A 15,826-nucleotide genomic window follows, 5' to 3' on the forward strand; every position below is an offset into this window, starting at 1 on the left:
TAACCTGCCTAGCAGAATCTCAGGAAGGCAAAAGATACATAAATAAGTGACAAATGATTATGAAAATATAATCCTGTTGAATTATACTTGTATGGATGTGGAAGTACCATGCAGATTTGCAGAACTGGACAAATAATGCAAAAGATGTTATGCAAATATTTAATCACATTTAAAAATGAATTTGCTTCAGATATGCTCTTGTCCTTTTTGTATTCAATTTCCATAATAATTTGAGCAATCAGGTGTTACTGACACATCTATGAAAAAATAATTTCAAAAGTCACACTCACGGGTTTTCATTGGGGCAGAATTTTAAATTAGCTGCAAGTGCTTATTTGTATACTCAATCAGGAGAAAGGATCAAGACCATATGGCTTATCTGACCAATGAAAATGAAGCAGTACAGATCAAATTTCAAATACCTGCAATAATCTGATAGAGTAAAAAATTCATTAAATATGTTTGAATAACAAATGCATTCAAGGAAATCATAATCTGCTCCCAGATATCCCAGGGCCAGGAAAAGAGGATAAATTCATTGAACAAACAGTTGAGAATTATTCATTCATCTCAGCAAATGTACCAGTAATACACTGTAATGTAGCATTTACCTCTGCTCTCAGATTAGAGTGTTTCCATTCTAGAATCAAGTTTACCAAATGAATCAAAATTTATATTTGAATTTGAATTTATATTATATTTATTCCCCAGTGGAAAAAAAAAATCATGGATTACTTTTTCTTTTGGTTTTGTCAGCTAGAACCTTATTGCTCCCTGATTTTTCTTCCAGCATCAGCACCCCAATCTGATGAAGGCTCTGACATAGATTCTGAACCAGATTTACCTTTAAAAAGAAAGCAACGTCGTAGTCGAACAACCTTTACTGCAGAACAACTAGAAGAACTGGAAAGAGCTTTTGAGAGGACCCACTACCCTGATATTTACACTCGGGAAGAACTTGCACAAAGAGCCAAACTTACTGAGGCTCGGGTTCAGGTACATGTTTAAAAAGCCGTCTAAAGAAAGCGGTTTCCTTTTCCATCATTGCATAGGTTTATTAGAAAGCTTAGAGATCATTTTGTTTATGTTCTTGCATAACTATAATATGGCATAAAAGGAAAAATGAGAAGCCAGGTTATTTATAAGCTCAGTTGTTGGGGCTTTTTTGTTTTTTTTACACCTACCAATGGACAATGGTTTTCCAACTTTCATAACGGTGGATCACTTTGAAGGAGAGATTTTTTGTTGTTTAAAGATCATGTAATGGAAAGAGATTAGAGGAAAAAATTATCTGTTTTCCCAGTTTGTTTAATTTGCACATTTGACTACACTCTCTATATAGTCCTTTTCACTGTTTCCCCCATTTATAATTAATTAGCTAGTTTCTCCTGGTTTGTATTGGACAGCAACATGGAAGAGAAAAACAACAAACAAAAAAAAAACCAGGAAAATTTGACTGTAAACCACAAAAGCTGACAGGGTGACTCAGGTGTGTACTACCTGAAACTACTTGCACTTTAACTTTTGAAGTTGATGAGATTTCAAGTTTATGGTGTCTCCTTTCATCCCCATTGTCACTGCAATTAAGAAATCTTTGGACATATACATTTTCAAAATAATATGGATCTGAGTAGACGTAAACAAATTAAAATTCTGATGGAGAAAATAGTGGGATTATATAAATAGGCATAAAGTGGGTTTCCAAACCCCCCAGTTGGCCAATTCAGGAATGGACTGTCCCAACGAGTTTAGGTTCAGAGTGCATCAGACACTTTCTGCTTCATGGTTGCCAAAGAGAACTACTTTCTACGAAACCCAAAATCATAAAAAACTTGCCTGGTTTGACGTTCCATTACTAACTGAAAACTAAGATCAGATTTGCTAACAATTGTGATTCATTTCAAAGGATTTGTTCCCCATTTTGAGCTAGTCTTGAGTGGTCTTGGGTAAGCTTAACTTTGGGTGTTGAACTCAGGCAAAATGTGTGTCTGCACATATTTCAGGAAGAAAAACAAATGAAATTTGGTTGCTTTGGCTGAATTTTGCTTTAATGTTTTGAGTTCTTTGGAAGTTGAACCTGGGGTGGGAGGTCCAAATCCCTGTAAATTGAAATAAACAACCAAAAATATTGTGCTAACCCTTGCAAAATAAGAGTGCCAATTGCAACACAGCTCTATTGCTGTGTATACGTCCTCACAGATCCAGCCGTTTTGAATTTTGCCCATTTTTGACTTTCTTACTGAAGTATTCACACAGCTCTTGTCACTGTCCTGTTACGATTGGGAAAGCAAGTCTACTGCATGGATGAACTGTAGTTCTTTAAGAAGATAAACTCAATCAGGCATAGTTCCATTATTAATTGAACACCTTTACTGAGAGTGAAAATCCAACAAAACAGATGACAGCATCTTAAATGGAATTGTACTGCACTAGACTAAACTGGGCAGTGACAATATAATAACTATGATCTTCTACACTAGGTCTATTAGGAGTAGGAATAGCTTCTAGGGTATGGAGTTCCAGTCTACATTAACGTCAAATATGAAAAACAATAAAAAAGTTATTAATATTTTTCTAAATTAGTGACCCACAGTTAGAAGAAAAGCAGAACTCTCATTAACATAACAGCTGTTTTAATGTGGCTTTAACCCGGTGACTTCTTACATTCCTTATGCCCTCCTCTGTTCCCTTGAGATTCTCACCAGTGCTATGATCTACAGCCTCACACATTCCCTAGTACATCTAACATATGGATCTTTGACTTAACCCAGCATGGAAGGAAAGATCCCAGTCAATCAATGATTAAAATACCAGAACTAAACCTTTTCTGGATTAAAGAGGAGCTTCATCTGAAATAGCCAGTCTGTGGGTACTTGTTTAGTCTTCTCCATCTGCCTGGAACACTAGAAGTCTGACAAAGCAGTTCAGCACTAGCTGAAGACTGTACACAATATTGCATAAAACACATGTATGAAGGACATGATCTAAAAGAAGAATCATGAAAGAAGAATTGCAAAGAGATTTAAGAATGAGGAAGTGGATGGCTATAATGACATGGCATTCGTAGTTTTGCTTAATCATCTTTCATTGATATATATATTTGGTAAGCAACAATCATAGACTCATAAGACTGGAAGGGACCTTGAGAGGCCATCTAGTCCAGTCATCTGCACTGAGGCAGGATGACCCCTTGGAGATTTTTAAGAGCAGGTTAGACAATGATTGAGATTCCACAGCCTCCCTAAGCAATTTATTCCAGTACCCAACTACCCTGACAGGTATGAATTTTTTTCTAATGTCCAACCTAAACTGCCCTTGCTGGAATTTAAGCCCATTGCTTCTTGTCCTATCCTCAGAGGTTAAAGAGAACAATACAATAGGAGCCTATAAAAATGCTCATTATCAATAACTGTGTCATTTTCCCCCCTTGCTACTGTAACAGCAGATACTGCTTTTACATGCTGGAAGCCACTGTTGTATGTCAGTTATGCGTCTTTATACACTATGAAATATCTGCCAAAACCAATTCTCCCTCCAGCCTCTTAAGGCCTCACTGCGGGAGCTCCATTCCGACACATCTACTCTGTTGGAATGAGGCTGCACACTGGGGAACCACAAAAGGTTTGGCAGACTGAGAAGCCACCTCCATAGTGGAGCTGCTAATTCTGCTCCTTAATGGTATGTCTACATGGCAATTAAAAACCATGTCAGCAGATTTGGGCTAGCGGAGCTTAGGTTAAGGGGCTGTTTATTTGAGGTGTAGATATTTGGGCTTAGGCTGAAGCCCAGGTTCAAGGACTCTGCAAGGGGGGAGGGTCCCAGAGCTCCAAATCTAGCCTGAACCCAAAGTTCTACATCACAGTTAAACAGTCTCTTAGCTCGAGCCCCGTGAACCTGAGTCAGCTGGTGCAGGCCAGCTCTGGGTGTCTAGTTGCAGTGTAGACATACCTTTAGACATTTTTGACTCTAAAATCCCTCCATCACTGCCTCCCCCTTACAATCTTCTAGACTCTATTATCAGCTGAGGGAGGGGGACAAGGGTGGAAGAAACTTGCAGCCAAAATTGCATGAAAATTATAACAGAGAGCTCAGCTACGGATGCAGCTTCTCCCTCTACTCATTCATCTGCAACTCCCAATGTGGAAACTTAAGACATAAATGGTATGATATGGGGGAAGCACAGAGATGGAGAGGGAGGGTGAAGTGTGTGATGGAGATGTGGCATATCCAGTTCTTCAAGTCACACTCAGTCTGAATCTGAACTCTGTTCTCAATTAAATTAAGGTTTATTCCCATAGACATGTGTACAGTGGTAAAGTTTGTTTATGTGTGTGATAATGGGGAAATGGACATATGTTAGGATAGAGAGGAAGTGGGATTGTTGTGCAGGTAGGGAGCTTGTGAGTGTGATGTTTGTTTGTGTAGTGAGACATGAGAGATGAAGTTGTACACATTTAATGTTGCTTTCGCTGGTGATGTCTTTGATTTTGTATTTTTTTTTTTTTGGTCAAGCGATGCTCTTGAGTTACTTTAATTCTATGCTAATGATGGGGTCTTGTGTGTGTAGAAGATTATGATTATGGAGCTGTTTGGGAACAATCATTTCCATTCTGCAGGATGGAATTTCAACCATTTTATTTTATTTTATTTTATATTGTTCTGAATTGGAATGAAAAGCCAGAATTTCTTGGGAAATGAAATTTTAAAAAAGGGAAATGTTTCATTTTGATTTTGACTTTTTAAAATTATACTCTTAATGATATAAAATAAATGTTTAAACCAAGGTTTCTCAAACTGCATTGCACCACAACCCCCTTCTGACAACCAAAATTACTACATGACCCTGGGCAGGGGGACCGAAGCCCAAGCCCCACAACCCCGGGCAGGGGGGCCAAAGCCCAACCCCGGCCCTACTGCCCTGTGGGAGAGCCAAAGCTTGAGGGCTTCAGCACTGGGCAGTGGGGCTCAAACTTAGGCTTCAGCCCAGAGCCCCAGCAAGTCTAACACCAGCCCTGGTGATCCCATTAAAAAGGTGTTGTGACCCACTTTGGGGTCCCGACCCCCCAGTTTGAGAACCGCTGGTCAAAACAAAAAATCATTTTGAAATGAAAAATCAAAATGATGTTATTGAAAATACTATTTCAGCAAAATCAACGCATTCCTGGGTAAAGTTTCAGGTTTCATGAAATGGCATTTTCCTACCGAAAAATCTACCATTAAAAAATTTTCAACCAGCTCTAGTTATGCTGAGGTAGTCACCCACTTTCCCTGGGTCAACAAGTCTGACTGACATGTCTGGGATTTTCTAGTCAAACAAACTACTAGCCATAGTTAAAGGAATACAAAAGGGTACCAAAATGTTCTTCAATTTCAATCTGGTTTCTAACCAAATAGCATGAAAAAGGAGGGATTTTGTGCCAAGAGTTTTATCCCAGTACAAGTTGTCTGCTAATACCAACATCTTAGAGCACAGGCCTCTTACGCTGTTTTGGAGAGTTACTTAATTGACCACAAATGGCCCAGGGGCAGCGATTGGGGGAGGGGCAGCGTGTGGAATCCCCTGGCTTCCCCTATGCGTAGGAGCTGGAGGGGGGACATGCTGCTGCTTCTGGGAGCCATGCGGAGTAGGGCAAGCCCCCGACTCTGCTCCCTGGAGGGAGCTTGAGGGCCAGATTAAAACATCTGGAGGGCCAGATGTGGCCCCAGGCCGTAGTTTGTCCACCCCGATCTAGCCTTAACAGAACATAATAACTGAATCCAAAATCATAGATGCTAGAAAACTTGGAAATGCAAAGTTAAGGCTGTCTTTAAAAGCCTCCCCTCTGCATTAGAAAATAGAATACATAGTCACCCAGAGACTCATAACTTTGGTCTCTTTCCAACCTATGCACTCATCCTGGCACATTATTTGTAAGACACTTGGGCCCACCTACACTGGGGACGTTTTCTGGTAGGTTTCAAAAACTGGTCTGCTAAACTGATTTAAAAACTGGTTAGAAATGTAGTGTAGATCCAGTTTGAGGTGTCCTGACCCATTTTTACTGAATCAGTTTGAAGACCACCTCCAGGTTAGAAAATGTCTCCAGTGTAGACAAGCCCTTTGATTAAGGACTTTTAAATGTGGGGCTTGATTTTTTCTCAGTGTCCAAGGTCTGCTTGGTGCAGGGAAGAGGAAGGGGATCAGTTTTTTCTCCTTGATTCTGTGCTGGCGTGGCCAGGATATCAGAGAGGTCAAAGGGTTGCTCTAACTTTGTCACCATTGCTAGGTCCTCAAGGACTTTACACAAATGGAAGATTGGGGTAATAGACAGATGTTCCACTTCTCTGACCCCTGCATGCCTCCTTTCTCCACTAGCACACTCTCTACAGTGAGACATGCAAAAGGGCCAGATCATAACCATGAATCAGATCCAATATCTTGAATAGGCTTCAGCCTAAGACTTTCACAGCCTGTTGCAGACAACTTAAATCACTCCAGCCAAGCTATAGATTGTCTGTATACTTGAGGAACTCTGAAGATCATGGCTTTTGAGTTGTACATAAATAATCCCCTGCAATCCTGTGCCCTAGGAATGTAATCTATCTAATTTCTTTGCTAGCCTTTACAAAGTTTATAGCATCATAAGATATGACAGCTTTGTATCTTTTTGAACACTTTTGCAGAATGACTTTACTTTACATTTGAAAAGCCATATATTTGCAGAGTGGGGGATTATCCCTAATGTGATAAATTTTGGTGAAGGGATGTGAATCCTGTCCTTTCCAAGTGATTGTGTATGGCCTTGAAGATGGCCCAAGGAAGAATAGACCAATGAGACTAACCTTCGTACCCGGAAAGATACTCAAATCAATTAAACAATCAATATGTGAGCACCTAGAGGATAATAGAGTTATTAGATTATTATTAGATATTAGCCTAATTTCCCCCCCCTCTTTTTTTGGACAGGGTTGCTGGCCTAGTGGTTAGGGGGAAAGCAGTAGATGTGATATACCTTAATTGTAGTAAGGCTTTTATCAGTCCCAGATGACAGTTTCATTAGCAAACTAGGGAAATATGGCCTAGATGAAATTACTGTAGGGTTGGTAAACAACTGGTTGAAAGACCGTACTCAAAGAGTAGTTACGAGTGGTTTGCTGTCAAACTGGGAGGCCATATCTAGTAGGAGCCCACAAGGGTCAGTCCTGGATCTGTTACTATTCAATTTTTCATTAATGACGTGGATAATGGAGTGGAGAGTATGCTTATAAAATGTGTGGATGACACCAAGATGGGAAAGGTTGGAGGACAGGATTAGAATTCAAAAAGACCTTGACAAATTGGAGAACTCACCTGAATTCAGTAAGATGAAATTCAATAAAGATAAGTACAAAGTGTGTACTAAAGAAGCAAAAATGAAATGAATAACTACAAAATGGGAAATAAGGGACTAGGTGGTAACATTGCTGAAAAGCAGTTGGAGATTATAGGGGATTGCAAATTGAATATGAGTCAATGTGATGCAGTTGCAAAAAGGCTAATATCATTCTGGAGTGTATTTACAGAGGTGTTGTATGTCGCCAACAGTGAGACCTCAGCTGGAGGACTCTGTCCAGTTCTGGCTTTGAGAAAGATGTGGGTAAAATGGAGAGAGTCCAGAAGAGAATAATAAAATTGATAAAAATTGCCTCTGCCCCTCCCAGTTTAGAAAATCTGACTGATGAGCAAAAGCTAAAATAACTGGACATTAGTCTTGAGAAAAGAAGGCTGAGGGATGAGCTGGTAAGTCTTCCAATATGTTAAGGACTGTTATAAAGAGGATTGCGATCAATTGTTCTCCATGTCCACAGAAGGTAGGACAGGAAGTAATGGGCTTAACCTGCAGCAAGGAAGATTTAAGTTAGATATTAGGATAAACTTTCTTTCTATAAGCTCTGGAATAGGCTTCTAAGAGAGGTTATGGAATCCCCATCACTGGAAGTTTTTAAGAATAGGTTGGACAAACACGTGTCAGGGATGGTCTAGCTTTACTTGGTCCTGTCGAAGCATAGTGGGCTGGACTTGATGACCATCCAGCTCTACATTTCTGTGACTCTGTATGGCAAAAGTTTGTTGTAGCCACAGGCGCCAGCTTTCTCATTTCCCCAGGGGTACTTGACCCTGGCTCTGCCCAGGCCCCGCCCCCACCCCACCCCTTCCCCCAGCCCCACCCTCCCCGTCTCTTCCTGCCCCCTCCCCACCCTGCCCTGCCTCTTCCCACCCTGTTCCACTCCCACCCCTGAGCATGCCCCGCCCTTGCTCCACCCCATCCCCCCAGTGCCTCCTGCACACTGCTGAACAGCTGATTGCAGCAGCAGGCAGGAGGCCCCGTGGGAGGGAGGAACTGATCGGTTGAGCCCGCTGATGGGTGCTGAGCACTCACTATTTTTTTTCTGGAGTTGGTGCTGATAGCTGTAACCATGTAAGGGGGGGCACTTTGTATGCATGCCTCAGTAATGTACAATCAGCCCATCAACAAGAATAGGGAAATCCAGTTAGGTCATCTCTCCATTTTGAAGTCAGTGATGTAATGCAGATGTGTGTTCTTTGAGGATGGGAATTTCTCAGCTTTCATTCATTCAGTGGGTGCTAATATAGTGGAGTTGTTACAACTGAACAGCACTTCCTATGATATTATTTCTTAAGTAATTGATGTGATATGAGAAGTATTATTTCCACCTCAACCAAGTTTTTAGCCTGGGAATTTCCCTAGGTTTTTTTGTTTTGTTTTGTTTTTAAGTATTTAAGAGTTGCTCTGTAAGAGGAGTGTCTCACAAACAGTTGGCAGAGCTTGCAGGGGTAGAACCTGCTCTTCCTTAGTTTATCCTCTATCTCCATGTGGCTTTTTCCTCCACAGACTGCCCTATGGACCCCCATGTGCCTCTGCCCCTCCCAGTTGCCCCCAAGCAGGCCATCTGCTGTGTGTGTATGCCTCTGAATTAGCACCACATTCTGCCACCTATACTCATATTAACTAGTACCTTACTGTCTGACTAATCCTTTTGAAAATGATAGAACTATTCATAAAGTATTACTAAGCATGAATAATGATGGCAAATTCTGGTTCATAACAAGTAAATATTTTCCATTTACAATTTCCCTGTAATTAAACACAGGCAACAGATTACATCAGATATGGAATTTCTAGAGTAACTCCTCAATTTTAGTTATGATATGCTAAAGAAAAAATAAATAAGAAAAAATTTCACAAAGTGAAAACATCTATTTTTATTTTTGTCTCTTCTCTCCCAAACCCTTGTTTGCTTTGTTTCAAACTTTCCAGGAAAAAAAAAATCATGTGTGTGAAAATTCAGATTGATTCTTTAAAAAAAAAAGTTTGTGTGGGGATGGCATATTTCAAAATCAGACTTACAATGGTAAGCTTGCTACTGCCTTATTTATGGAGCAATGCTATGTAACAGAATAATCAGCTCAGCTGCAAGTGTAAAAGCTCTTCTAAGCCTAGAAGTCTTAAGTAACTTTTTTTTAAAAAATGGATATCCTTTTCATAGGTATTTAGTTACATGTTATGTTTTCTTTCTTTTGTGCTTTTCTGTAGGGATGGGATGCGGAGAGGGAAGGAAGGCAAGAGAGAGTGACAAAGAATTTGCCATCACTTTCATTAGGTTTTAGTGAGCTTTTAAAATCGAAATTTTAAAATCCAAGCCAGTGGATTTAAGTGTCTCTTTTTTTTTTAAGTAACAAACTGAACTCATGTGCTAGGCAGTCACTGAAAAATGATATGAAAGGATGAGCTGTGTCAAGAGTGAAGACTTTACTGAAGCTGCATTCCCCTAAAGTAGATTGAGTGAGTAGTCCAAACTACTCAGCCTACCACTGTGGGATAGAAGATGGGTAGTGTAAGGTATAGATTCAGGGACACTGACCGCCTTTTGGCACATCTCTGTTGTTAATCCTGCTTTGCTATAAGGAACAGAATCTGTTTTGAGGCACATCCATTTTACATCATGTAGAAAAGAAAAGAAAGAAAATACTTTGTACAATTTGATAGAAAATATTCACATAATTACAGACATTTTTCTGGGGAGAGGCAGGAATTTATCTTGGTAAATTATCTAACTATAGATCTATACTGGGCAAAAATGGTTCAGTCTTTTAGTATGGTGGTGAAGCAAGGAAGTAATTCTGTGATCCTGTTTTCCAGTTCTCTGCTGGCAAGGGCTCGAATTTGGGGCGTTTTAATTTTATATATATGTATGTTAAATATATGTTAAAAACAAGTAAATTGAAATATTTTCTGAGACTACTCAACTACAGTATTTTAGAAGTGATTAAATGAAAAGACTAAGTCTGGGATTTTTGAAGAAACTTACGGGTGTTAGGTGCCTTGAATTTCAGTGGAAGTTGGGCACACAATACCTCTTTGGATATCCCAGCTTAATTCTTTTGTGGAATGTCTCTGATGTTGTCAGTCCAGTGGGAAAACTGCCCGTATCACAAAACCCACCATCATAACGGGGACACCTCTTGGCAGAATCAACAGAAAGGCCATGGTCTGAATGGGCATGGAACCTGAATTGCCGTTTGAAGTTCAGAGGAGCTGGAACAGGATGGGGGCAGATTGGTGGGGCATTGTGAGGAAGCTGACCTATCTATGCTGTATCTGTTCCAGGGATACACAGGGCCTGATTCTCAACTTCTTGCTCAGAGTAAGCTCTCAGGGTCTCATTCAAAGTCCACTGACACAATGGAAAGAGTGATTTCTATGGGCTTTGGATAAGGCCCTTGTTTTCTTTGAGGCAGTTTGCTTGAGGGAGGAATGCAGTACTAGACTCTTAGAGAACTCCTGACTCCAGAGCTGTCATTGTCAGTGCTGCAAAAGGCACTGCGTTAACTTAACACAAACATTTTTAAGGAAAAAAATCCCTAATGTAAAATAAAGAAAAACACTCTGAGGCAAAGGCAACAAATTCTTTGGCTTAAGTTAGAAATGTCATTAACAATACATCAGTCTTTTGACTTTGATATATCTTTGTATGTCTTTGGCACTCATGCTTGCAATGGCCAGATTGCATTTAGTGCAAAATATCCACTAGTCTCTTGCAAAATTCACTTTTCAAATGTTTTGCCCATTTGGTTGGGAGATCTTTCTGCCTTAAAAGCACATAGAAAACTTTCTGTTTATGATAAGACTGTTGAAATGTCAAGGCTAATTACATTAGTGTGATCCCAAGTGAATAACTGCATCTTTTAAGGAATACTCCGTCAAAATCTAGGAAATATAACATTGGCTTGATCAGTTACAAACCGCTTAAACAAAATATGATAACAAAAGGCAAGACATAAATATTAGAAATTAGAGAGAGAAAAGGCCTATTAGGTAATCTAGTCTATTCTCTGCCAGTGCAGAATTGTTCCCTTCAGCATATACCCGAGTGATTTCTCCAGTCTACTTTTAAAAGTATCTCCAGTGAAAGAGTCTCCAATATTTCCCTTAGGAGACTATTCCTCATTCTGTTATAATGACTGATTATCAGCTTAAATGGCATCCTCTGTACCTTGGAAGACTTAAAGAAATCCTCTCCCTCTGTGGTTTGTTTTTTTTTTTTAACACCCTTCAAATACATTCAATTGTAAGTTCTTCTGGCAGAGAGTGTAGAGACTTTTAAAAAGTACCTGAGTGCCATGTTCAAAAATGAACAATTAGGAGCCCAAGTCTCATTGGAAGTCAATAGAAATTAAGCCTCTAAAGCCCAGATCCTCAGAAGCTGCCTAACTCTCATTGAAACTAATGGAAGTTAGGTATCCAAATAACATTTAGGATTTGAGTTTTAAGTACCTAAGTTCCTTTGCTCCCAAGTCACTTAGGTACTTTTGAAAAGTTTACCCTGTGTCTTCATATGTGTTTGCATGGCATCTAGCACAATGATGCACTGGTTTGGGTGTGTGTGTGCTACTATAATATAAATAATAGATCATATTTCCTATTAGGGCTCAATACTGCATAGGGATATTAACATCTTCTCTGGATGTATGTTATGTGGCAGCCTGATTGTGCATTACTTTTGCTTGCACAAGCAATTTACTGTGGTAGTGACTATTCTACATGTCATACTACAATGCTCAGTGCTTAGGGCCTCCTCTCTGATTGATCAGCTCCTGCATTGATCCTTTGCCTGCTATTACTTGTGAGGGCTAATTACACTGTATAATCAAAATGTAAAATTGCTGAGTCACTGGTGTTTTGGTTCTATCGGGCGTTATGGTGCAAAATGGACAATGTTAACATTTGGTGATAATTATCGTGCTCATAGCAGAGGGGTAAGGAAAGAATGCAAAGGCATTATAGACTCTCCTATATCGGAGGAAGTAATTCATTATATGGGGGCTTTTGCATAAGTTAAGTCAAAAGAATGGGAAACATAGTACTTTTCTGATGTGATGTATTGATGCTGTTTGAATTGCACTGGGAATGAAAAAGAAAAAGTTTCCAATGTGTTTGCTTGTGATGGTGTGATTTTTGTTAAGCCTTGGGGATGATTTACCGCTGTGTTACTCCCATTTTCCATCATCTAACTCCACTGATTTCAGTGGAGTTACACAGTGGAAAACTGGAGTAACACTGTTGTAAATCAGGTCTCCAGTGATAACATATTTAGTAAGGATCTATCTAATATTTGTGATCATGTTTATTTTGTCTTGAATTTTTCTGAAGTCAGCTGACATTATAGGAAAATCTAAGACCTATAGCCTAATAGTAAAAGCTGTCATGCTACACTATCCAAGGTTATGGGTTCAAAACAGCAGTGTGCTAATTTTTAAAAATGAGCACAAAGGACAATTAGGCCTGGTCGAGACTAGAAAATTAGATGAAAGAATTCTTCCATTGACCTAGTTACCACCTCTTGGGGAGGTGAATTACCTATGCAGAAGGGAAAACACCTTACGTTGGCATAGATAGTGTCTACACTGAGGGCATGGCTACACTTGCAAACGTAGAGCGCTTTGAGTTAAACCAGCCTTTGTAGACTGCAGTAGGGAAAGCGCTGCAGTCTGTCCACACTGACAGCTGCAAGCACACTAGCGTGTCCACATTTGCACCACTTGGAGCGGCATTGGGAGCAGTGCATTGTGGGCAGCTATCCCACAGAGTACCTCTTCCTATTCTGGTGCTGTGGCTTGTGGGAAGTGTGTGGGGGGTGAGGGGCATTCTGGGTCCTGTCCCAACACCCCATGATGCATTGGTTCACATCCCAGCAATCCCTCTGCTTCCATTCACAATTGGCACCATCTTTCAACTTTTTTGTACTGCACGCTCTGTCTTCCTTTTCGGTCTGCGGGAATGGAGCCCAAACTGCTGAAGAATATGCTGACGAGTCTCGCCAGCACATCACATTTGGCAGTCAAGTTACTCCTTAAGATCCAAAGTGACACTGAGGACTCCGACAATGATATCGACTTGTGTAATGCATCTGACACGAGATTGCTTGTGGCATTCACTGACATGCTCACCACCATGGAATGCCGCTTTTGGGCTTGGGAAACAAGCACTGAGTGGTGGAATCACATCGTCATGCAAGTCTGGGATGACAAGCAGTGGCTGCAGAACTTTCGGATGAGAAAAGCCACTTTCATGGGTCTGTGTGAGGACTTCGCCCCCACCCTGAGGCGCAAGGACATGAGATTGAGAGCTGCCCTGCCAGTGGAGAAGTGGGTGGCTATTGCAATCTGGCAACTCCAGACAGCTACTGATCAGTCGCTAACCAGTTTGGAGTTGGAAGTTGGCTGTTGGAATCGTGTTGATGCAAGTTTGCAGGGCCATTAATTGCATCCTGCTCAGAAGAACCGTGACTCTCAATAATGTGCATGATGTTATGGCTGGCTTTGCACAAATCGGTTTCCCTAACTGTGAAGGGGCAATAGATGGGATGCATATTCCAATTCTGGCACCAGCCCACCTAGCCTCTGAGTTCGTTAATCAGAAGGGGTATTTCTCTATGGTTCTCCAGGCGCTTGTGGATCACCGTGGGCATTTCACTGACATTAACGCAGGCTGGCCCTGAAAGGTGCATGACGCACGCATCTTTTGGAACACTGGCCTATTCAGGAAGCTGCAAGCCGGGACTTTTTCCCCGGACCAGAAGATCACTGTAGGGGAAGTCGAAATACCCATTGTGATCCTTGGAGACCCCACTTACCGTTTAATGCCATGGCTCATGAAACCCTACACAGGGAGCCTTGACAGCAGCAAGGAGCAGTTCAACAACAGGCTGAGCTGGTGCAGAATGACTGTGGAGTGTGCTTTTGGCTGTTTGTTTAAAGGGCCACTGGTGCTCTCTGTATGGGAAGCTAGACCTGGTCGATAACAGCATCGCCACAGTTATATCCGCGTGTTGTACCCTCCATAACATTTGTGAAGGGAAGGGTGAACAATTCATTCAGGCATGGAACTCAGAGGTTCAACACCTGGAGGCTGAATTTGAACAGCCAGAGAGCAGGGCTATTAGAGGGGCCCAATGCAGGGCTTCAAGGATTAGGGATGCCTTGCAGGAGCAATTTGAGGCTGAAAGCCACCAGTAATGTCTGATGCCCTGCACGGGAGTGAAGTACAGTGGTTCCAATGTTAGTAGGAATCTGTGTTTGCTACGTATGATACACTGACTTGCACTACCTGTTGCTTTCCTGGACTAAGGTATCTTTTATGTTATGCAATAATAAAGAATGTTTTCAAAGCAAAAAAAGCATTTTCTTTTTAAGAAACAAAACTGCTTGAGAAACACAAAGGGCAAGGGGATAGGGTGGGGAACGGTACAGTCACAGGTTTGCGTATGTCCTGTTATCATACTCAGCCTTCCTGTCTGGAGTGCTGTGCAATGAGTGCTGCACTTCAGGACGGCTATACTGTATGGTGATGGGGGTTGAATGCAGTGGGTAAGGGTCATAGTTTTCAGAGCTGGGTGGTGAAGCTACAGGTGTTGAAGGCAGCTGTTGGCGATAAGAACCCAGATGTGGGGGAAAGTGGGTTGGAGGTGACATGGGGGCACAAGGGAAAGAGTTTTGGGACAAGGGCTGTGGGGGGAGGGGCACGGACACGGTAGTGCTCCACCTGCATGGCTACGAGAGCCTGGATCAAGTCCGCTTGGCACTCCATGGTGCTTATCAGCTGCTCTGTGCTTTCGTGCCAGTGATCCGCTTTCCCACGAAACCTGCGCAAGCGCATTGCCCAAGTTCTGGATGAGACCTTTGAAGAGATCACTGAGGCCGATTACCGCGATGTGGGAGAGCACATCAACGCCCTATTCTGCATCTAGGCATGCATGCAGCCCTAATCCTCCTTGCCCCAAGACCATGCACCGAATAACTTTCTTCCCAAAATAAAAGCCGCTTACCGGGAACCTCCTCTGGTGTTTGTCCTTCCACAAGCACCGGCCACCATGACTGGCTACCTTCCTCCTGGTTTGAGATCAACTCCTGGCTGCATGCATCTAGGGATGCCAGGGTGTTTTCTTCCTCAGCACCCTCGCTCCCACTTTGCTCCTCCTCCTGCCTTGTTGAACTGGGCTCTGAAGTGTCCATAGTGGGGGAGACTCCACCTCCACTCCAAGTACCAAGTATCACGTCCAGCTCTTTGTAAAAATGGCAGGTCGCAGGGGCAGCACTGGAGCAGCTGTTTGCCTCGCGGGCTTTGTGGTAGGCATTCCGCAGCTCCTTCGCTTTAACCCTGCACTTCAGTGCATACCGGTCATGGCCCGTTTCCATCATGTCCCTTGATATCTGCCTGAAGGTATCGTAATTCCTATGGCTGGAGCCCAGCTGGGACTGGACAGCTTCCTCCCCCCAAACACTGAT

General features: G+C 41.8%; 1 protein-coding gene across 1 annotated transcript in view; it reads left to right on the forward strand.

Moving 5' to 3' along the window:
- PAX3 (paired box 3) overlaps positions 1-15,826 on the forward strand; it is a 110,315-nt gene that overhangs the window by 74,676 nt on the left and 19,813 nt on the right. Inside the window, exon 6 of the mRNA XM_038416274.2 lies at positions 791-996. Within this exon, the coding sequence (XP_038272202.1) occupies positions 791-996 (206 nt within the window). The remainder of the gene's footprint in view (positions 1-790; positions 997-15,826) is intronic.

Source organism: Dermochelys coriacea, chromosome 9, assembly GCF_009764565.3.
Source record: "Dermochelys coriacea isolate rDerCor1 chromosome 9, rDerCor1.pri.v4, whole genome shotgun sequence".
NCBI classification, from domain to species: domain Eukaryota; kingdom Metazoa; phylum Chordata; order Testudines; family Dermochelyidae; genus Dermochelys; species Dermochelys coriacea.